This window comes from Bos javanicus, chromosome 5, assembly GCF_032452875.1.
Source record: "Bos javanicus breed banteng chromosome 5, ARS-OSU_banteng_1.0, whole genome shotgun sequence".
Taxonomy (NCBI): Eukaryota; Metazoa; Chordata; class Mammalia; order Artiodactyla; family Bovidae; genus Bos; species Bos javanicus.
In genome coordinates this window covers 70,296,919-70,322,016 of record NC_083872.1, presented here as the reverse complement: position 1 = coordinate 70,322,016, position 25,098 = coordinate 70,296,919, and the positions used below count along the sequence as shown (strand labels likewise).

The following is a 25,098-nucleotide window of genomic DNA, read 5'->3' as shown; positions in this document are numbered from 1 at the left end:
TTATGGAGCTGAGATATACAATAAAAAAAGAAAATAGCCGTTTACACACAACTATTGCCATTGCCCTTTCAACAGGTTTGTAATTAAATATACAACTTGATGTTTTTAAACAAAACAAAACAAAAAAAACGGTATTTCATTTATTGTAATTCCTGCTAGGAAATAATCAAATTCTTACATTTCAATTTTTATTTTCTGTTGAACTGTCTCAAGTCACCAATAAATTAAATAACAAAGAAAGAAAAAGGTTCCTTAGTAACAATTATTAATACCTCTATATAATATTCATTTAAAAAATGTCAACACCATACATAACCACTTCCTGGTTGTAGATTATAGAAATCAAATCACTTGAAACTGACATTAACATTCTGACGTCAAGTGACTTTCACATTGATCACACTTGTATCTGAATCTGCACAAAGGTACCTTTGGTGCTTGTGCTTTGAAAATTCACTTACCTCTGTCCAAGGAAGCCTTGTTTAAAACAAGAGCATCTTCGATATCATAGCCACTATAACTCATCACGGCAACTGTTGCATTCTGTCCGGCTGGCAGTTTCTCAAATTCTATCAACTCAATAGTCTTTGTTTTAACCATGGGTTTTTGTGGATATGCTAGGAGATACATGAGAGTATCAATTCTATTCCTCTGGTTGTATCCAATGGTACCTTCATTGGTATTGGAGAAAACAAAATGCAACATTCTATTAGATCAAATAATTAAGCAGCAGTGAATATAGAGAGAAACATTCACTTTAATAATTAAAATGAAGAAAATCTTCAAGTATTTAAAGGGCAATACCTCATAGTGATTAATGACTTTCAAAAACAATTTTTCTTAGTTATGTCAAAAATCCTACAAAGAAGAAAAACCATATTCAAGGTATACTAATCTGAATAATTTCAACTTTTGGATTTATAAAATTGATTCCATTTGGAGAGCTTTTGTCTCTGCTGGTTAATCATACACGTCAGTCAACAATCCTGCATTTGGTTCTACTATGTTCCAGGCCTATTTACAGCTGCAATTAGAAAATACCGCACAGTGCTGACGGCAGAAAGCTTGGACAACAGGACAAATAAGAAACCAGCAATTCCAAATGTTCAACATGAAAAAATAAAAAGGAGGAAAAAATAACTATTCACTTATTAAGCAGTTAATAAACACCTACTTAGGGCCCAGCGCTGGAGATAAAATGGGGAAAGGCAGGGTCATTTCCCCTAAGGAATCCAGGGCCCTGTCCAGTCAGGGATGGGCTTTTCTCTCCTTAGCAATCAGCCTTTCCACCTGATTGGACCTTGGAAGAGTATCACTGTCAACTGAAAGTGAAGCTAGAATGTGACCTACCCTTCTCCTTTTTCCCCATTGGGTGCATTAAAGTTCAAAGATGGATTCAACAAAAAGGCTTTCGGTCTCCGGGGCTTGTGAACACACAATTGCTCCTACTCAGAGACCTTAAAACTGGGAAATCCACGTTTGCCCTACTGTTGAGCTTGAGTGCAGGTTTCTGGACCTCTTTAACTTTTCCCAAGTATCTCTTCTTTTCCCTGCAGCGGCACGTCTGTAATACCCACACACCTCTAAGCTGCTGACATGTCATTTAATGGAGTTAAGCTTTAATGTGAGCAGATATAACACTCAATTATTTGTTTCCTTTTCCTTTTTCTCTTACTCATCTCATTAAATCAATGGTGATTTCAATTTAGAGATGGAAACAACCTATTCAGGCAGCAAAAATGATATAGTACTCCTTGATGGTTGGGCTTTAATGAAATCTGTAGGACACTAAAGAAACAAGTGCCTAGTACATTGCTAGGCTTATTTACCAATGCTCAATAAATGTCAAGTAAATGAAATGGAAGAATTTCAATATACTTTTTATGAAGGTACATATTTGTGCTTAAATCTCTAGAAAATTTATCAAGATTCAGCTGAAAACCAATAGCTAAACTAACTGCATGAACTTTTTCTCAAGTTCACACTAAAAATCCCCAATTACTGTTATTTTAGTGCCAACTAATAGACTGGGCAGGATACCTGATAATAGATCACTTATGGCCTTACAAATAAAATTGCTGCTGCTCAGACTACAGTAAAGTTCATGATAGTAAGTTCATCCTTTTACATGAAATCAATTCAAATTTATGTTGAGATTTCAGCTTCAACTGTATACTTTACCCACCAGAGACAACGGTTCAGGCAAAGTCCCACCAGGCTGCCAAACGTGCCCTCTGAGACCTGAGCCGAGTGTTACCATGCAGCAGAGACACAGAGCCAGCTGCACTTGTAAACAAGGGTGACAGACATGGCATCCTGCTATAAACCTGTGTTACTCGGCCCAGAGCGTAACTCTGGGGCATCGCAACCCACTGTGGAACGGAGGAACAGCTAAATGGTTTAGCAAAAGTTTGGGGCTTATGATCTCATCAGAAAATGTTCCTTAAAGACTTTTGAAAGAACTTGTAGGCCGATTCATGTATACACATCTCTAGCAGCACTGGCGATGGGTGCGTACGTTAAAATATGATTTATAAACTATGACTTCTATGTTCTAAAATTCTCAAATGCCACCACACCCCATAATTTTTATACAAATTATGAATGACTGCCTAGCTATTTTTATCAATAAGTAAGTTTTTTGGAGAAAATGTCATGTAGAAATTATAACATTAACCCAGGGTGAAGCATATGCTCAAACTAGGACAGCTCTATCAGTATTTCCAGCTTCCTTAAGAAGGGCACTGCATGTACATAATAACTAATAGAATATCTATAAGCTGAATTCTCCTTCTACTGGCCCATTTTGCTATAAAAACAGTCTCCAATGAATTTATTTGCTCACTACCCAGGACATAATCTTTCTTACAAAGTCTTATTTTCTTGATCAAAACTTTCTTAAGGAGTCACAAATTGGCATAACATGGTATGTATATGTAGGTTAAAAACAGTGAAAACGTTTTTTAAGACAAAAGGAAAAAAAGTAAGGATGAACACAACTTAGAAAAGGTACATTGAGAAAAATAAAGTTGTATATATTTAACTAATTTTTCCATCCTTCTTCACCCAAGCTCTTTTTATTTAATTGTATATATTATGGAATTACAATAAATTTCACCCATTTAAAGTGTACAAGGTGATGAGTTCTGACAGATACATGAATCTGTGAAACCACTACCACAATTAAGATCCAGAACATTTCCAATACTTACAGATGATCCTGTCCCTGGCCTCAGGCAACCAAGGATCTGTTTATCAGTACAGTTTCAGTTTGCATTTTCTATAATTTTATATATAAATGGAATCATATAGTAAATGTACTCCTGAGTTGCTTCTTTCATTTAGCATGATTCTGAGATGCATCCACATGTCTGTGTGTAACAGAATTCATTCTTTTTTATTGCTGAGTACTATTCCAATATACATTTTGTCTATCCATTCACCTGCTGATGGACAGTTGAGATGTTTCCAGTTTTGGGCTACTGTGAATAAAGTTGCTATGAACATTGATGCACACATCTTTGTTACTCATTTCTCTTGGATAAATACACAGGACTGGAGTTTCTGTGTTGTTTGCTGAGAGTATGGTTAACTTTATAGAATAATTTTAGCATTTTCCAAAGTGATTTTACTGTTTTACATTTTCACCAGCAGTGTGTGAGCATTTTGGCTGCTTCACAAATGTCAAATCTTTTTCATCTGCTTCGTTCTAATGAGTGTGCAGTCACATCTTACAGAAATTTACATTTACCTGATGACTAATAACGTTGAACATATTTTCATGAGTGTATTGGTTATTCCTGTTACTCTTTGTGAAATGTCTTGAGTTTTCCCCTGGCCCCCATCTTCTGAGTTGTCTTATTACCCAAGAGTTCTTTGTATGTATTCTGGACACAAATCCTCTATCAGATATACTGAAAATACTTCCTTCCATTCTGTGGCTTAATGCTGTCTTTCATGTATATATATATATATATATATTTTTTTTTTTTTTGGTCACATCTAGTAGCATGCATGATCTTCATTCCCAACCAGGGACTGAACCCATGTTCCCTGCAGTGGAAGTGCTAAGTCTTAACCACAGGACCACCAGGGAAGTCCCTGTCTTTCATATTCTTAACAACATCCTTCAAAGAGAAGAAGTATAACTTGAGAAAATCCAATTTACTAAAATTTTCATTTTTTATAGTTTGTCCTTTTTGTGTTCTAAGAACTCTTACATCATTGGAGGTCACAAAGATTTTTGCTTAAGTTTCCTTCTATAAGTTTTACAGTTTCAGCTCTTACATTTAGGGGTGTGATTCATTTTGTATTAACTTTTTGTATGGTATGAGGTAGGAGGTGACATTCATGTTTTTCTATATAGATACTCAGATATTTTATTTTGTTGAAAATATTTTCCTTTCCTCTGAATTACCCTGATATAGTCATTGAAAATCAATTGCTCATAAAAGTGTGACTCTGTTTCTGGATTCTGTTCCACTGATCTACATGCCTACCCTTATGCCAACATCATGCTGTCTTCCTTACTATGGCTTTATTGTAAGTCTAAGCACTGGGTTGTAAAGTCCTCCAATGTAGTTCTTCATTTCAAAGACTTTTAAAAATCTGCATCTGATTTCTTAACAATTTTAATGTGCTCAAAGATTCATTCATTGTTGAGACATTTATTAAGTAGCTACTAAGCTGGCACCCGGCTAGGCCCCAGAGATGCAGTGATAAATAGCAGACGTAGTCCCTGTCCTTCAGGGAGTTTATAATTTACAGTCTACCTTCATCATGATCCATGGTGAACCAGAAAAGTGAGGAAAGAAGTTAGTTTCAGCTGAGAAAAATTTTAGTAAGTTTTACAAAGATCACTATAGAGAAGACATAAAGTAATCTCTTAAGAGTTACTCAACCAAACTGGAATTCAATTTCCTTGTCAGAAACAAAGAGGTATGTATTATATCTGACAGGACTATTATTATTAATATGTTAAATGAAGAAATGTACATAAATCAGTTGGATATTCAATGAGTGGCAACATTCATTATGACTAATATTAACAATATTAGCAGTAAAAATACATACTCATCATCCTGCAAGACTGCCCACTCTACCTCCAACTCTAACCCTACATACGGAACTGTACCTCATTATAAACATTCTAGTCTCAGAACTGTCACACAAGCTTACACCTACAATAGCTACAATGAGTATGTCTTTTTTAACCAACGGAATTCTAAAAGAGAATTACCATGGATAATTTGGTCAAGACATCTTTTCACTTTGTATCCCCAAATGGATTAAAAAAAATTGTCTTGAAAAAAAATTCAAACAGAAAACGAGAGAAGAGATGTAGAATGAAGCCACATTTTATGAGTTTTTATGTGTACATTATGTGTTCCTAGTATTTTTAAATCCTCCAGCCTATTTCTAGTACATGCCATCCTACTGTAAAGTGGGGGATATAAGAGAAGGAACTACCCTCTTAGGAACAGACTCAGTCAAAAACAAAAACAAAAACAGAAGCTGCATTAACGCCGAACTTTAAAAAAGTCCAAGCAGTTTAGAGCTGAAGGAGGAAGGGGCAGTGAGAAGCAGCGGGGGCTGGAGGAGGGATGTGATGCATATTCATTAATTGAGCTGACAGTGACCAAAAGGTCCTTTTAAATGGGAGAAAGGCTTCTACTAGAGGCGTGCCAACTAATAAAATGGGCAGGATATGAAAGCGTGACTCATGTGAACTTGGCGTCGGGTGCCGGGGGGAGCAGACAACGCAGCCCCCTCAGACAGCCTTCACTTGCAGCACTGGGTGACCTGAAGACCCTGCCACCTCCACACACGCCGACCTGACTTCGCGCTCTGAACCACGTCACAACAGAGCCACAGGCACGGCAGGGAGGCCTCCCAGTAGCCCAGTAACACGCTGTGTAGAGCCCTGAACTTCACGAATAATTTAAAGAGCCTTAGATTTAAGAAACACCCTCTGCTGGTGTTTTAGGCTGCATTCAAGTCAGCCCTGTCTTATATACAAGGTAAGGCTCTCAAGTCTCTGTGGTCTGTGCTGTCTTGGTCTCCTTCTTAGTGACAGAATATGACTTTTATTTTCTCACTGTTGAATGGGAGGGGTTAGTGGTAAATGGCATATAGTCAATTTCCAGGTTGGTTAGAGTATTTAGTGAATTAATTCTGGGATAATGTCTTTCACTTTCCACATGGACTAATAGATGAAGAGCAACTAAAATATTCTGTTATAAGATCCACACAGACACTGGGAGGATATATAAGGAATCACAAAAAGTGACTGTATAATTTTTCATCCAAAAAAAAAGAAAGAAAATCCACACAGAATTTCTGAACTGTATACAGTGTTAAGCAGTGGCTGATACCTAAAATGGGATAGTGTTATTTTAGTTACTAGCTGTCAAGACAGCATGGAATTAAAATGACTTGAGAAGTCCAACTCAGAGAGCTGGGTTTGCTTCAGAACTGGGTCTCTGCTCTGGTCTCCCTCTGCTGCCCTCTCTCCTTTTGCCAGTTTTCCTATAGACCTCGCTCAATACTTCTGCAGCTATTTCAGTGCCCACAGAGCAAGGTGGCCTTCTCGTGTGCCAACTTTAAATATTACTTTTATCTCATGGCTTTTCTTTCCAGTCAGGTGTTTTATAATAACAAACAGTAACAAAGGCTTTTTTTTTAATTATTATTACTTAAGATATTCAGCGGCTTTTGTCTTCCTAGCGTCAGCAGTCACGTCAGAGGATTGTATCCAAGGAGCTAAATGTGCAGGACCCAGGGTCAGAGCAGCTGAATACACCAACCTCAGAAAACACAGACAATGAATTGCAAATGACACTCAAAACAAAACGAAAAAAAAAACCTTCACACAGAAAACTACAAAAGAACTCTACAGACACTGAATTGGCTTTCTGTACACACTGATCCTGCTTAACTGTGTGTGGTAACTGGCCAAACGTTTTAGGTACTCAGGGCTACAAAATAAAGGCTTTTTTTTTTCTTTTTTGGTAGGAAGAGAAGTTACAAAAATAAAAATATTATTTCGTTTGAGTCGCTTATTTACAAAAACAAAAAGATTTGCCAAGTGGTGAGAGATACAGCCCTTTCTGTTTCAATCTTCAAACACACTAAAGAGTGGCATTCGCGATGAAGTGATTAGTCTTCCGTTAATTCTGCTGAAGGTTCTACACAAAAGGTGTATTGTTTCAGCTGGGATTCACATCATGAAACAAAATGGTTTGGTAAACCCAATAGAAGTGATAGCCCTTTCAGGACACACAGGATTCAGTACTGTATATTTCAACTTGTTAGCAAGTCAGAAGCACAAGCGAGAACTCAGCCTACACTGCTGCGGAGGATGAATGGGAAACGCTAAATTGATGAGCCGCTGTTTAGATTTTCCCACTGGGAATTATTCTCAACTGTCCAGGCATTACATCATTCAGGTAAATGGTAGCAGGACAACATGCTTCTTATTTCTTTGTGGCCAACCAAAGGGCAATATAAAAACTCGAAAAGACATGCATACTCTTTATCCATAGCAGAAACAGAATTCCTTAATTGTCAAGCTAATTATCAGTAACTGAGAGGCTAACTGCATTCCAGTTGTTACCCAAAGGCAAAGCAAAAACCTTTTACGGTTTCTTTATGAACCTCCTTGTAGCATACTTTAAATCAGAGATGACAAGTCATATTGATGTCATAGACATGGATGAAAAAAAATTTATTAAACTTATTAGGATTTAAATGAGTTTTAAAAAATATTAAAAAAAAAAAAAGGCTTATAAGCAAAACTTTTTTTTTTTTTTTGCCAGTATCCTCTGTATTCTCTTCAAGACAAAAATCCAAACTCCTACACATAGGGCATCTCTCCAGCATGCCTCTCTGCCCATACTATATAGCAAACACGATACAGAACAGCTGAATCAAAGTATGTACCAAGACTTCCCCACGCACTCATACCTGTGAGAAATACTCAAGAGTCCTCAAGACTCAGTTCAGTTCTAGTCTCCAGAAACAATCCACTCTCTAACCTTAGGTGTTCTTTCTGCTCCTACTCCCTTAGACGCTAGCTATCAGTCTACCACAGCGTTTATCAGACTATATCCAATTCCTGGTATATTTATTGTTCTCTCCTACTAGACTGTGAACTCATTGAGGGCAGAACTCTGTCATCTCTGTATTTTCAGGTTCCAGTACTCCTGTCTGGTTTATTGTTGATGTTCAATAAATGTTATGGATGATAAATAATCAATGAATGAATGAAAGGAAAGAAAAGTAAAAAGAAACACAAATTCAGGAAACCGTGTGACACATACTGAATGCTTCAGGAGCTACAGGAGCAACTCTGTGGATATAACGGGCTCAGTGACGGTCATCCAGACAATAACTAAGTACATTCTAATCAATACTATAGCTCTTTATCCCTATTGCTTTCCACTCTCCTCTTTCTACCTCGAGTTTTCACTGCTCTTTCTTCCAGCTCTCCTGGTTAATAACTTACATTTATATAGGGCTTTTCTCTTTATATTTACTACCTTGTTATTCTGTGATAGTTATTATGTATCCTTTTGTTTGGCCAAGGGAACAAGTTCAGAGAGGTTTTCTCCATTTTTGTTTAGGCATTAGACATGACTTGCAAGCACTGCAGAATTCCACAGCCTCCTGGGTTTGGTAACACTCATGTGTGTCAGCAACATCTGACTCGGCCAAACATGCAATACTAGTGAAACACGAGTAAAGGTATAAGTATTCATCCAAGTATTTAGAACCAAGTTCAAGAAGGAATTCTTACCCATGGCTTGTTTCCCCATGGCACACTGATATGTGTTTCTTGGGGACTGGTTGTGATGAGGGTACGGGATCAGGCCAGCACAGACTCCGAGAAGAGTGAAAGGTTCAATCTCCAGGTGCGTGGTATCTCTATCAAGTTAATTAAGAAGCAGATGTCTCAGGTTCCAAGTACAAAATAATATCTCTTTAAGGGTATAAAAAATATTACTATCCAGGCCCCAGAGGGATCTAGACAATAAAATTTAAGTTTACATAAATATATTTTAAAATCTATATATAAAACATATATAATGAATTTATATAATAATAAAACCTCAATAAAATTTGATGCTAGTAAAGCTGATAGGAAAAAACCCATACATAAATAAAATCTAATAAAGCAAATTATTTTTTTCAGTGAAACTAAAACATGCAACTTTATTATATGAAGCAATACAAGAGAAGGGAGACAATATAGAATGCCTATATAAAAAATAAAACATTATTACATACTAATAATAACTAACACTTTTTAAGAAATGACTATATTAAGCACATAGAAATGCGGTATCAAAAATATCTACATGGCACAACATTGTACATCAACTATACTTCACTTGCAAAAGAAATGGCAACCCATTCTGGAATTCTTGCCTGGAGAATTCCATGGACAGAGGAGCCTGGTGGGCTACAGTCCATAGCGTCACAAAGAGTCGGACACAACTGAGCAACTGACACACATACTTCAATAAGTTTTTTTAAAAATTAAAAAAAATATATATCTACGTGGATGGGTAGCCTGGTTTCTCCCACTTTTCTAACTTATATCAATGAAAAAAGTTGTATTATCATCTTAGAGAGAGGAATATGTCCCCTTTAAGAACAATTACTAAGACGTGAAGTGAAAAGTTAAAGTGTTAGTTACTCAGTAGTCTACGAGTCTTTGCGGCCCCATGGACTGTACCCCCACCAGGCTCCTCTGACCATGGAATTATCTAGGCAAGAATACTGGAGTGGGCTGCCATGCCCTTCTCCAGGGGATCTTCCTGACTCAGGGATTGAACTGGGTCTCCTGCACTGCTGGCAGATTCTTCACCATCTGAGCCACCAGGGGATCAATACTGTAACCACTAGCTAAACATGGCTGTTGAGCACTTGAAAAGTTCAAATAGTGTAGCTGAGAAGCTGAATTTTTAATCAGTTATTTTAAATCTTTTAGTTATGCTTGTAATCACTTAAATGTATTAATTTACCTTTTCAATTGTAAATCTTTTGAAATCAGATCAAGTATTTCCAATGAAAATTTAGCCTCCAAATTGTGATATGGATAACTATACACCAGATAAGACTTAGTAGGAAAAAAATGTAAAATATCTCAATATTTTTATAATGATTACATGTTGATATAATCTTTCAGATACACTGGGTTAAATAAAATTATTAAAATTAATTTCATCTGTTTCTGTTTTACTTCTTTAATGCGGCTATGAGAAAACTTAAAAGTTATACGGTGACTTGCATTATATTTTTACTAGACAGCTCAGTTCTAGATACTGGCCACAAAGTAAGACTTTGTCTAGTAAGTGTCAGAATCTTGATTACTTTCATAATATAATTTTGCATAAAGCTCAGTTTTGGTTAAATGATAAGGCAACCGAGATACTGCAATGGGAAAGGGCAGCAAGACTGTTTTTAGGTCTTGATGAAACATCTCACATCCAGGACCTGTGGTCTCCAATGACCCTCTGTCCTTTCCTTGAGTGTTTCTGAAGCACAACCTTAATTGTAATTTCAATAGTTTACAGTACTTCTGAAGAGAAGTGATTTCCAAGATAACCCAACACATCATGGAGAATTAGTTGCAATGTACATGGCAAGGATCTCCCACTTATCCAGTTATCCATCTATTTATTTTTCAAAAAATGTGTACTGAATTTTAGTCCCTCGTTTGGTTAGAGAGCATGCTTTCCATGCAGTCTTTGGTTTTGAAGAATACAGTTCTGACCTCACAACCTCGCAGAACCCCAATCCTCTCAGACACTTTAGGTCTTTGTCAGCAGAAAGGAAAATGGCTCTAGGCTTTGTTTTCTTTCTTTTTGTTTTTTTGATAGAAAAACAGCTTATAGAAACATTTTATAACCAAGAATGAAACAGTTTGTTAAAAGGTACTGTTCTGTTTATATTTAATATGATGGCCAATTTGACCAATCCAAAAAACTTTACTTTTTCTGATGGAAAAATTGGGATAAGCTGAAAATGAAGAAGGTAAAGATCTGAGTTTCCTCTTTTTTCATGACAAGAACATATAGAAGATTATATGAAAGTCCAAACATTCAGTCTGGATTTGAATTTTACAAAACAGAAAGGAATTTTATAGGACTGGCCAAAAATTTACTCGGGTTTTTGTGTAACACCTTATCATTCAATATTATTCAAAATTATAACCACTCTAAGCTTCTATCCTAAAGAGGAAATAGGAGACTTACTGTTCACTGTGCATAAGGGCATTAAATTTAGCTCAAATTAAGAATAACTGACCCGTTGCTTGCAATAGTGAAAAAATTAGAAATAGCCTCAGAGATCAGATCAGATCAGTCGCTCAGTCGTGTCCGACTCTTTGTGACCCCATGAATCGCAGCACGCCAGGCCTCCCTGTCCAGAAATAGCCTAAATTGTCATCAATAGTGGAGCAAATTAAATAAGGTACTTATGTACAGACAACATAATCAAAAGCAATTAAAATATTTATATGTATAAATATATACACATACATTCACGTGGAAAAATATCCAGGATGATAATGTTAATAATGTTGAGTTAAAAAATCAAGATGCTGAAAATAATTGTAACCATGTATGTATGTTTGCATTTACCTAAAAAAAATCTAGAAGAGTACATATTAAACCATTAGCACTGGCTACTTCTGGAGGGTGGAGTTTGGTGGGATGGGGAATTACTTTACACACTTCTACATTTTAATAAATATCCTAAGTATGAATTTATACTACTTTTTTTCTTATTTTTAAAGTAAAATTAATTTGATGTATGGGATAACTTGGTGTTGGGTGATACTGATAATCATTTTCCTTTGCAGAGGGAGATTTGTGACACTGAACAGGAGACAGTGATCAAGACCATCCCCAAGAAAAAGAAACGCAAAAGGCAAAATGGTTCTGAGGAGGCCTTACAAACAGCTATGAAAAGAAGATAAGTCAAAGGCAAAGGAGAAAAGAAAAGATCTGAATGCAGAGTTCCAAAGAATAGCAAGGAGAGATAAGAAAGCCCTCCTCTGGGATCAACGAAAAGAAATAAAGGAAAATAACAGAATAGGAAAGACTAGAGATCTCTTCAAGAAATTAAAGACACCAAGGGAACTTTTCATGCAAAGATGGGCACAATAAAGGACAGAAATGGTACGGACAGAACAGAAGCAGAAGATATTAAGCAGAGGTGGCAAGAATACACAGAAGAACTATACAAAAAAGATCTTCAAGACCCAGGTAATCACGATGGTGTGATCACTCTCCTAGAGCCAGACATCCTGGAATGCAAAGTCAAATGAGCCTTAGGAAGCATCACTATGAACAAAGCTAATGGAGGTGATGGAATTCCAGTTGAGCTATTTCAAATCCTAAGAGATGATACTGTGAAAGTGCTACACTCAATATGCCAGTAAATTTGGAAAGCTCAGCAGTGGCCACAGGACTGGAAAAGGTCAGTTTTCATTCCAATCCCAAAGAAAGGCAATGCCAAAGAATGCTCAAACTACCACACAATTGCACTCATCTCACACGCTAGTAAAGTACTGCTCAAAATTCTCCAATCCAGGATTCAACAGTATGTGAACCATGAACTTCTAGATGTTCAAGCTGGATTTAGAAAAGGCAGAGGAACCAGAGATCAAATTGTCAATATCCGTTGGATCACTGAAAAAGCAAGAGACTTCCAGAAAAACATCTATTTCTGTTTTATTGACTACACCAAAGCCTTTGACTGTGTGGATCACAATCAACTGTTGGAAAATTCTTCAAGAGACAGGAATACCAGACCACCTGATCTACCTGCCTCCTAAGAAATCTGTATGCAAGTCAAGAAGCAACAGTTAGAACTAGACAGGGAACAACAGACTGGTTCCATATCGGGAAGGAGTATGTCAAGGCTGTATACTGTCACCCTGCTTATTTAACTTATATGCAGAGTATATCATGAAAAATGCTGGGCTGGATAAAGCACAAGCTGGAATCAAGATTGAAATATCAATAACCTCACATATGTAAATGACACCACACTTTTGGTAGAAAGCAAAGAACTAAAGAGTCTCTTGATGAAAGTGAAAGAGAAGAGTGAAAAAGTTGGCCTAAAACTCAACATTCAGAAAACTAACATCATGGCATCTGGTCCCATCACTTCAAGGCAAACAGATGGGGAAACAGTGACAGACTTTATTTTTTTCAGCTCCAAAATCACTGCAGATGGTGAGAGCAGCTATGAAATTAAAAGACACTTGCTCCTTGGAAGAAAAGTTATGACCAACCTAGATAGTTTATTAAAAAGCAGAGACATTACTTTGCCGAAAAAGGTCCATCTAGTCAAAGCTATGGTTTTTCTAGTAGTCATGTATGGATGTGAGAGTTGGACTATAAAGAAAGCTGAGTGCTGAAGAACTGATGCTTTTGAACTGTGGTGTTAGAGAAGACTCTTAAGAGTCCTTTGGACTGCAAGGAGATCCAATCAGTCCATGCTAAAGGAAATCATCCTAAAGGAATATTTATTCCAATTAAATGTTCCAACTAATGCTGAAGCTGAAACTCTAATACTTTGGCCACCTGATGTGAAGAACTGACTCATTTGAAAAGACCCTGATGCTGGGAAATATTGAAGGTGGGAGGAGAAAGGGGACGACAGATGATCAGATGGTTGGATGGCATCACCAACTCAATGGACACGAGTTTGAGTAAACTCCAGGAGTTTGTGATGGACAGGGAGGCCTGGCATGCTGCAGTCCACGGGGTCGCAAAGAGTTGGACACAACTAAGCGACTGAATTGAACTGAACTTGTAGCAGTAAACAAAACAGACAAAATCCCTGCCTTCATGAAGCTTCTACTAGAGGGAGATAGACAACACACAGATGCATCAATAAAATGCGCATTTTACAGATTTTAAGACTTAAACACTAGAAAAATAAAGTTGTGAACAGGGGTGGACTGATGAAGCGTTTCTACTTTAAATAGGGTGGTCAGGAAAACTCGCTGAGAAGGTGGTGCCTGAGTGAAGACCTGGAGAATGTGAAGCAGTGAGCCAGGCATGTAGTTGAGAGCATTCCAGGCAGAGGGCTTGGGGCAGGAACATGAAGACGAGGCCAGCGTGGTCAGAGCAGAGCGAGGGAGGAGATGACACAGCGGCACAGGTTCTGTGTAGGAACGTGAAGGCCTCTGCAAGGACTGCAGAGGGAGAGGGGAAGCCACTGGGAGGTGGTGGTGGGTTTGGGGGTGGGGGAAGGGGTTGAGAAGAGCAGTCACGAGAGCATTCTGATCCTTGAAGAACAGACTATGTAAGAACAGGTGCAAACCTAGTCAGATGCCTTTTGCAACGGTCCAGACAAGCAATGGCAGTGGCCTCCCATAGGGCAATATGTGAAGGAGAGCTCAAATTCTGAGTATACTTGGAAAGCCCACATAGTGTGTTAAGTGATTAGATGTGGGTGCAGGGCAGAAGAGGAGGCAAAGCTGAAACTGAGGTTTTGGGCTTGAGTAACCATGATGGAGGCTTCCCTGGCAGCTCAGGGGTAAAGAACCTGCCTGCCCATGGAGGAGACATGGGTTTGATCTCTGGGTTAGGAAGACTCCCCTGGAAGAGGAAATGGCAACCCACTTCAGTATTCTTGCCTGGAAAATCTCATGGACAGAGGAGCCTGGTGGGATACAGTCTGTGGGATCATAAGAGTCAGACATGGCTTAGTGACTAAACCACCTCCACCATATAACAGTTCTCCTTTACACTCAATCTTGAAATGAGGGGTATAAAAATTGTACTTTGAGAAAGCCATATATTTAAGAATGAAAAACTGACTGAAAATCATTATTTACTAAATTATAGTAAGACAAAAATAAAATGGTACATTTCATCTGGCAGCAGAAAGCAGAAAAGCACTTTTCTGATTGAAGACATAAATAGTTATCAGCTGGCAATATTAACCATTTAACAACATAACTGCAAAAATTCTCATTTTAGGTAAGTAGTACCTTGATGGTTTAGTTTCTAAGTCACATCCAACTCTTGCAACCCCAAGGACTGTAGCTTGCCTGGCTCCTCTGTCCATGGGATTTTCTCAGGCAAGAATACTGGAGTGGATTGCCACTTCCTTCTCCAGGGGATCTTCCCGACCCAGGGATCAAACCCTGGTCTTCTGTATTGAAGGCGGATTCTTTACCTACTAAGCTATCAGGAAAGCCCAAAGTGGTACCTTAGCCACAAGCATCTGACAGCAAGTGACATAAATGTCTTTTAATATATTTCAAATGGAACACAGATATTTCTAAAAATATCATTGCTCTAGAAGAAACACTGTGGACACATTAACATTTCATGTCAATATTGTACTTAAGTTTAGAGATATCTTTACAGCAAAACAACATAGGGAATTTCTGCAATGACAACAGGAATTCAGATATCCACTGACAAAATCAACCCTTAGAGATATACACACCATTACATGGCGTGATTCGTTAGTTCAATTTTTGTCAGTAATCGAAGTCAGAGAAGCAATTCCTTTTAAGAAATACACACTATGTGTAAAATGAAATGGAAGGATAATTAAATCTAAAGATTATTTGTTAGCAGTTCTGTGATACTCTTGGGATAAGCAATGGATTATGCTTCATTATAAAACAGAATACTCCTAACAGTTCCTACTAAGAATACACAACAGAACTGAAGATGAAATGTAAAAAGGAGGCTGTGTCTAACATCAGAACAAGTTTAATTATGGCTGTTATGGATCCTACTTACTTATTAATTGTATGTTCATAGAGTGCGATGTTACAGTCATTTTCTTCATTCACATCTAAGTATTCAACCAGACTCTCATGTAAGAAATCTTCAAAATTCCTGAGAAAATATTGGTGAAATGGACACTTAAAAAGCATTTTACTGCCATATTTTATATGCAATAATGGAAGATATGTGCTTTCATTTAGCCTCAGAGCATTCTTCTCTCCCAAAAAGAATACACTGGGATACTTGAAACATATTATTCTTAGACCACAGTTATCACAAATCACCAAAATATTAGAAAAATCTGTGATTCTTGTTAATCTGGTCCCGCTTTTAAAAATACCTTCTGTGATTTAAAAAGTCCTATATGATGAGAGACCCAGTATCTACATCAACATAACTTTCTCCTACTACTTCATCTGTGCTGATTTACACCAACATTCTATAACCTGCATTATCTAAACTGATAAACATTTTTACTATGTCCAAGCAAGCTCACACAGAGAAAAGGTTTTTAACAGGTTGTTATATTTGGTAGAGAGGAATTAAGAGACTAAAACTGAAAATACGCTTTTCGTATAAGCTCAGCTCAAACACCATTACTTCCGTTTAGATCCCATAAATGAGTCTTAAGGAGACTGAGAAGTTTTGCTTTTGGCTACTTACCTGTACCCCTGAGCCAGCTCTTCCATATGCTTATTTGTGACTGCAGGTTTCTGTTTCTTTACAATTATATAGGGTCTGGAAGAGAAAAGAACAGCTTTACAGCAATAGTTCAACAGAAGAATAAAACCAATAAATTCACTACAGTGAAGTGAGGGAAGCTATAGACATGCTTCTGGGTTGTCTGAGGACACCAGGTATTTTTTACAAGTGTGAGAGCACAGGGGCCTATTTTCTCTTTCATATACACCAGCCCATGCACAAGCACGTGTTCACACACACAGTTACTTCGTCCAGGTATCTTTGGAAATATTTGGTTTTGAATGAGAAAGCATTTGAATGAGAAAGCAATGTGAAATAATACCTGATAAAGTCTAGCAAAAAAAAAAACAAACAACTTTAATACCTTAAATATCATATGTTTTTGTAAATGCAGCCATCATACCAAAAATGTCTTCTGATTTCATGCTGGGAATATGGAGAAGTCAGCAGTCAGAGAGAACAGTCACTGAGAAAAACAGTGGCGTTTTTAGTGAAGGTCTGATGACCGCCAGCTGTCTAGAGTGCTTTTGCTTCAGGATAAACAGGATCACGGGACGACACTAGCAGCGTACTTAAAGCTACGTACAACCAAAGAGTGGGTATGAGCTGAAGAGAATAAAGCTTTCTCACTTTGTGATTTTTAGTGATATCATGGGTTTAAGTAAGGCACAGAGGCTCGGTCCACACGTTCTGATAGATTAACCCGTAACTGCAGTGGGAACCTGCCTTCGAGGGCTCCGCTTCCGCGAGGAAACACCGACACAAAGCACGGCGCGTGGCTTGATCGTCAAGGGCTGTTGCTATTTGGACAAGCGGTTCCTGCAGAGGAGCCAGTGGCCGGCACGCACGTGTGCACCCCACCCTCAGGTCCACGCGCCCTTCGGGACTAACGAGCACCTGGAGACAGTTAAGGGGAGGAGTTGCACGATTACAAAAGGGGGAAACAAGGTGCTGAAGATGACTGGATGCTACCTTGAAGTCCTGGCTGCTCCTCTCATCAGGGAAGCAGGAACCCCACGCTTCCCCAGGTGGGGCTGCAGTTTAGCTCAGGACAAGCGACTGAGAAGCGGTGACAGAGCAAGGATAGGCGAGGGCAGGGACTGCACTAAGCCACCTCAGTTATCTTTCACTTTATTCCAAAAATTCTACTAACTCTTCTTGCCAAATCTATGTTGGGTCATTATAAAATCACTTCTAAAAAAAGAACTAGTTTTCTTTTTAGGGTATGCCATATTATATTGGATGTAGTAAAACATCTTAAAAAAAGAGTAATCGAGAAAATGTCAGTGTTTTCCCCACCCTTAACTGGACCATGTTAGTGGCTATAAGTACCCCGTGTTTGCCTAGCACCCTACAAGGCACTTACCACACCTTGTATCAATCCTAGGAAGGCATTGTTATTTACATCTTTACTGATGAGAAAAATCAAGGCCCAGAGACATAAGTAATAAACTCAAGAGTCACATGAGTCAATAAGTGGAACATCAGGATTCAAACATGGGTATAAGCTTCAATTAGGCCTTTTTGATTGCAGAGAATAGGAACCAATGCAGGCTAATTTAAGCAAAGATGGAATTTACTAAAAACTAAGTAGAAGAAAATTTTGAGGAATTTACTAAAAGGCTCAAAACTTACTAGAAAAATAAGAATGAAATAAAAAGGTACAAGGCTCAGCTTCAGAAAGAAAAGGAGCCAGAACAGTCCCAAAGATCCAGAAAGGCAGGGGGAGTGGGCAGTCTCCTGCATGCACTGCTGCCAAGATGAATCTGTTCTGACCACGTCTTGCTCTCAGTTATTCTCCTTGGGATTCAAGCTCTCCAAAGAGAGTCTGACTGTCCTGGCTTGGGTCATATGCCTGATCTTTGGCTGAGCAAGAGACAGCACCTGACTGACCAACCTAAGAAGACTGCCAGTGGGGAAGGGCAATCCTAAGGAAAACAAGGAGAGCGACTAGAAGGAGAAAGGGAGGCTGGACAGACATAGGCAAAGGCAGTCCAGGTTCCCAGCTGTCAGACTTGGCAGCTCCTGCCACCTCCCCAACCATTGCGAGCTCAGCGACTTGCGCCCTCACACCATCTGAGGCCCTCAAGGAGAGACTCCGGTGAACTGAGTGAAGGCCTGGGAAACAAGGTGACATCCTCAGCCGAGGTCCCTGCATACCCCCAAAGCACCAGACACCACGTCATACTGGTCTCTGTGGCCCTGTCTCTGACACAGCTGAACGAAACAGGCCCTAAACATCTTCCAAGTGATTACAAGGCACCTGCTCTTCTAAGGCTCTGATGTGGTGTCATCTCTTTGTGCTGCCACGTTTTCTTTCTTGCCATTCCTGAGCCTTTTTCCTTTAAAGCAACAGTACTCAACCCCCACCTCTTTGTTTCCCCAAAGGACTTGGGCTTTTGTTTATTCTACTTAGGTTTATTTTTAGTTTATTTATTTGGCTGCACTGGGTCCTAAGTTGCAGCATGCAGGATCTAGTCCCTGACCAGGAATCAAACCCAGGCCCCCTGCATTGGGAGCTCAGAGTCTTAGCCACTGGACCACCAGGGAAGTCTGTTCAGTTCAGTTCAGTCGCTCAGTCGTGTCCGACTCTTTGCGACCCCATGAAATGCAGTACTCCAGGCCTCCCTGTCCATCACCAACTCCCAGAGTTCACCCAGACTCACGTCCATCGAGTCAGTGATGCCATCCAGCCATCTCATCCTCCGTCGTCCCCTTCTCCTCCTGCCCCCAATCCTTCCCAGCATCAGAGTCTTTTCTAATGAGTCAACTCTTCGCATGAGGTGGCCAAAGTACTGGAGTTTCAGCTTTAGCATCATTCCTTCCAAAGAACACCCAGGGCTGATCTCCTTCAGAATGGACTGGTTGGATCTCCTGGCAGTCCAAGGGACTCTCAAGAGTCTTCTCCAACACCACAGTTCAAAAGCATCAATTCTTCGGCACTCAGCTTTCTTCACAGTCCTACTCTCACATCCATACATGACCACAGGAAAAACCATAGCCTTGACTAGACGAACCTTTGTGGGCAAAGTAATGTCTCTGCTTTTGAATATGCTGTCTAGGTTGGTCATAACTTTCCTTCCAAGGAATAAGTGTCTTTTAATTTCAAGGCTGCAGTCACCATCTGCAGTGATTTTGGAGCCCAAATAAATAAAGTTCGACACTGTTTGCACTGTTTCCCCATCTATTTCCCATGAAGTGACGGGACCGGATGCCGTGATCTTCGTTTTCTGAATGTTGAGCTTTAAGCCAACTTTTTCACTCTCCACTTTCACTCTCAAGAGGCTTTTTAGTTCCTCTTCACTTTCTGCCATAAGGGTGGTGTCATCTGCATATCTGAGGTTATTGATATTTCTCCCGGCAATCTTGATTCTAGCTGACTTTTCTTCAAGTCCAGCGTTTCTCATGATGTACTCCGCATATAAGTTAAATAAACAGGGTGACAATATACAGCCTTGACGTACTCCTTTTCCTATTTGGAACCAGTCTGTTGTTCCACGTCCAGTTCTAACTGTTGCTTCCTGACCTGCACACAAATTTCTCAAGAGGCAGATCAGGTGGTCTGGTATTCCCATCTCTTTCAGAATTTTCCACAGTTGATTGTGATCCACACAGTCAAAAGCTTTGGCATAGTCAATAAAGCAGAAATAGATGTTTTTCTGGAACTATCTAGCCTTTTTGATGATCCAGCGGATGTTGGCAATTTGATCTCTGGTTCCTCTGCCTTTTCTAAAACCAGTTTGAACATCTGGAAGTTCACGGTTCACATATTGCTGAAGCCTGGCTTGGAGAATTTTGAGCATTACTTTACTAGCGTGTGAGATGAGTCCAACTGTGCGGTAGTATGAGCATTCTTTGGTATTGCCTTTCTTTAGGATTGGAATGAAAACTGACCTTTTCCAGTCCTGTGGCCACTGCTGAGCTTTCCAAATTTGCTGGCATATTGAGTGCAGCACTTTCACAGCATCATCTTTCAGGATTTGAAATAGCTCAACTGGAATTCCATCACCTCCGCTAGCTTTGTTCGTAGTGATGCTTTCTAAGGCCCACTTGACTTCACATTCCAGGATGTTGGCTCTAGGTCAGTGATCACACCATCGTGATTATCTGGGTCATGAAGATCTTTTTTGTACAGTTCTTCTGTGTTTCTTGCCACCTCTTCTTGATATCTTCTGCTTCTGTTAGCTCCATACCATTTCTGTCCTTTATTGAGCCCATCTTTGCAGGAAATGTTCCCTTGGTATCTTTAATCTTGAAGAGATCTCTAGCCTTTCCCATTCTGTTGTTTTCTTCTTTCTTTGCATTGATCGCTGAAGAAGGCTTTCTTATCTCTTCTTTCTATTCTTTGGAACTCTGCATTCAGATGCTTATATCTTTCCTTTTCTTCTTTGCTTTTCGCTTCTCTTCTTTCCACAGCTATTTGTAAGGCCTCCCCAGACAGCCATTTTGCTTTTTTGCATTTCTTTTCCATGGGGATGGTCTTGATCCCTGTCTCCTGTACAACATCACGAACCTCAGTCCATAGTTCATCAGGCATTCTATCTATCAGATCTAGCCCCTTAAATCTATTTCTCACTTCCACTGTATAATCATAAGGGATTTGATTTAGGTCATACCTGAATGGTCCAGTGGTTTTCCCTACTTTCTTCAATTTAAGTCTGAATTTGGCAATAAGGACTTCAGCATCCTTTAAAGCTCAGATCAGAGCACCAGAATAGAGTGGGTAAAATCAGGATTACTGGAGTAAAATGAATTCTAAGAACTTTCCAGTAAAAAACAGTCTCCACCACCATCTGGCTTTGGGTAATTTAGTCTCACCAAATTCCAGTACCTCATTTGTTAAATGAAAATAATAATCCAACCTCATAGGGTTGAATGTGGTTAAAGCCTTACAAACAGAGCAGAAGGCAATGGCACCCCACTCCAGTACTCTTGCCTGGAAAAGCCCATGGACGGAGGAGCCTGGTGGGCTGAAGTCCATGGGGTCGCACAGAGTCGGACACGACTGAGTGACTTCACTTTCACTTTTCACTTTCATACACTGGAGAAGGAAATGGCAACCCACTCCAGTGTTCTTGCCTGGAGAATCCCAGGGACGGGGGAGCCTGGTGGGCTGCTGTCTATGGGGTCGCACAGAGTCGGACACGACTGAAGCGACTTAGCAGTAGCAGCATAACGGCTAGCACTTACTACTCACATCAGTTCAGTTCAGTCGCTCAGTCGTGTCCAACTCTTTGCGACCCCATGAATCGCAGCACACCAGGCCTCCCTGTCCATCACCAACTCCCGGCGTTCACCCAAACTCATGTCCATCGAGTCAGTGATGCCATCCAGCCACCTCATCCTCTGTCGTCCCCTTCTCCTGCCCCCAATCCCTCCCAGCATCAGGGTCTTTTTCAATGAGTCAACTCTTCGCATGAGGTGGCCAAAGTATTGGAGTCTCAGCTTCAGCATCAGTCCTTCCAATGAACACCCAGGACTGATCTCCTTTAGGATGGACTGGTTGGATCTTGCAGTCCAAGGGACTCTCAAGAGTCTTCTCTAACACCACAGTTCAAAAGCATCAATTCTTTGGCGCTCAGCTCTCTTCACAGTTGGTTGTTATTACTAATGATTTCTGCCTTTCCCAGCAGACTGAGTTCTCTGAGGGCAGAGATTGACTCCCATTAATCTCTGAATCCCCAGTAGCCAATATGCATATTCATGAAGTGTTTGCTAACTGAATTAAATTTATCTTAACAATGAAAAAGGTTAAAGCAACTTTTAAAATAAAAACAAGTCCATTTCCTTCAAAAGTAAATAAAGAGATCTTAACTATTTCCAGCCACACCTACCTGCACAGCCTTCCTCCATCAGAGGAAATATAGACACATCGATCTGTCAGATTTGTTGAGATGGAAACAAACTCATTGATATAGCCTGCTCTTCGCATCAGTCGAAATGTATTCACCAGCTTCTTGTGATCTCGAATGACACCCAGGATGTTACCTAAACAGAAATAAGAATGTTCAAGATTGAAATAAAAAATACATCGAATGGACTTAAAATATCTACTCAATAAAAACAATAACCAGCAGTGAGCAGTCATTTGGAAATACTGTTACTAAGGTTGCAGCCAGTCCACAAGGCTGGAGAAAGCAACAGAGTGGAGGGGTTGAGGGGTCAAGGGCAGTCCAGGGGACTCAAAATCAGAGCTGGCCCTACCACATGCTGAGTGCATATCGCTGGTGAAGTCAGTCTGTCTCCTTATCTGTCAGCACTGTGCAGGGCCATGAACTTGGGCTCCAGAGCCCTGGAGTTGAACCCTGGCTCTATCATTCCACTGTGTTCATGTGAGGATTAAATGAGCTGATCTCCTGTAAAGTACTTAGAACTGGACACAGCACTGAGTAATTGCTATCATGAAGCTGCTATTGTTGTCATTATCTGAGAGATGAAGAGAACAGACTTGGGCTCCCAGGGTGAGTGGGAGGATTCAGGGAGGTACTGGGTGAATGTGGCGGATAAGGTCACATTCAGTGTGAGCTGCCAGAATTCACTGACCAGGCAGGCAGTGAACGGCCCCGTTTCCTTCCTACCAGCGTAACAGTAAATGGTGAAGCCCTCCCAGAGCAGGAAGGAGGGGGAGAAGATGTGGGGCCTGAGGTGAGGACGAGCACGTGCAGCACCCCAGGCAGGGGACAGACACCCAGGCCACCAAGCCACACCTGCTGCAGCGTCTCTGGGGGACCCTGAGGGGATGGGGAGGGTGTGAGACAGCAGCACATGGAGATGGAGCGGAAGGAAAGGGACCCTCCTGCAGAGCCTGCTGACACTCACTCACTCAGTGGCTGAAGACAAGTCATCTCACTCTAAGGGCTGACCTGATTATTTCTGCAGAACACCTCACATATTTAACTTGAACTTAAGAATATCATGTTGAACCTCGTTCCACTGAGGATACACTGGCAGTTGCCACAGGGTCTCTGCACCTTTACCTTTAGCTCTGACAGCCAAATCATCTCAGAACCTGGGTGACCCAGTCAATGGAAGAAGTGTTTGTTACCATTTTTTCTACCTTTCAGTTAAGGCCAACCTGGATCCAGAACTAAGGTATATTTAGGGAGTAGAGCTCAGTGGCAGAGAATTTGACTGCAGAATTAAAAGTATATTTGTGCTTTAAATACATAGTCAATTCCTTCCCCTTCCCCCACAGATTGTTTAGGATCAACATGCCTCCCCAACAGACTCACCATTGAGGAAGACGAGAAACACATTTGGGTAAGAGAGCTCTTCCCCACACAATAAGTTCACATCTTCTACTCCCAAGTTACTGGCTAATTTGACAATGGGTCCATCTTCCATGTCAGTCGTGATGTGTGTCATAAGGGCCAAGTTTTTAACCAAACCACATGCCTAAAAAACAAAAGATAGTCATGTCTAAGAATGAACACGAACAACACAAACTACGGTCTGTGTCTGAATATAGCTCACCACTCTGCTGGCAACAAGGCACAGAAGTGCAGCCTCACAGGGAACACTTTGGAGGTTCATACAAAGCCTGAAGGAGGCACCTACCCTTTATTTCAGAGGAACTGATACTAAAGTCACAAGCAAGGATATAAATATAGATTTAGCCACAGAAATGCTCAGTACTATTTGAACTGGAAATGATGATGGCATTATAAATGTCCCCTCCCCAAAGAAACTGATTTACCTAAATTTTTATTTCCCAACAATAGTATATCATAGTCATTTAGATGATGTTGTGTAAAAAGAGTAAAGAAAAACACTGATAATTGTGAACACATGAACATAAAACTTCTGGCCTGAAATAAGAGTGAGTCTGCAAAATAACTGGCCAGTACTCTATAAGCTTCTTGGTCTTAAAAAATAAAAAAAGGCTGAACAAACTGCTCCAGATTAAGAGACTAAGGAAACTTGACAACTGAAAGTGCAATCTTGGGATCAGAAAAAACAGGATGATTGGCAAAATCTGAATAAGGTCTAGAGACTACAATACTGTTACCAATGCTAATTTCATGAGGTTGATAAATATAATTACATACTATAGTTACATAAGACATCACATTTAGGGAATCTAGGTGAACGATCATGGAAACTCTCTGCACTACTTTTGGAATTTTTTTGGTATATCTAAAATTATTCCAAAGTAAAAAGGAGATGAAAAAACATTCTTTTAAACTTCTACACAACCCATGAAAAAAATTTAAAGCAAACATAAAGAAGGACTTAATACAACAAATTAAGGAAAAAAAAAGCCACTTGAGACACATGTGATATTTAAAGATTACATCTTTAATTCTTAAAAACCATCTTTTGTAGTGATACACAAAACAGTTTCTTTATGAGATTAGCTGAAGCAAGCTCTGGGGAACTTGGTGTCCCAAAGCTCAAGATGTATACACTAGGCAAATGTGACAAGCAGCACAATTTTAGCATGACTTTCCATATGGTTTAAAATAAATTAGGAGAAAAATGATAATTTCTAAAAATTATAACCCTGTATAGACTTCTATTTTTCACCTCTCCCAAGTCATAACAAATTCCTATACTTCGAAACATACATCTTTTACTTGTCCTAATTAATTTATTCATTCAGCATATATTTATGGGACTTCTA

The 25,098-nt window shown here is 39.6% G+C and overlaps 1 protein-coding gene across 1 annotated transcript in view; it reads right to left on the bottom strand.

Moving 5' to 3' along the window:
* POLR3B (RNA polymerase III subunit B) overlaps window positions 1-25,098 on the bottom strand; it is a 124,082-nt gene that overhangs the window by 46,976 nt on the left and 52,008 nt on the right. The window contains exons 15-20 of the mRNA XM_061417190.1: window positions 23,708-23,870; window positions 22,310-22,463; window positions 16,437-16,511; window positions 15,786-15,884; window positions 8,798-8,925; window positions 462-671 (exon numbers count right to left, since the gene is read on the bottom strand). Coding sequence (XP_061273174.1) covers window positions 462-671; window positions 8,798-8,925; window positions 15,786-15,884; window positions 16,437-16,511; window positions 22,310-22,463; window positions 23,708-23,870 — 829 coding nt within the window. The remainder of the gene's footprint in view (window positions 1-461; window positions 672-8,797; window positions 8,926-15,785; window positions 15,885-16,436; window positions 16,512-22,309; window positions 22,464-23,707; window positions 23,871-25,098) is intronic.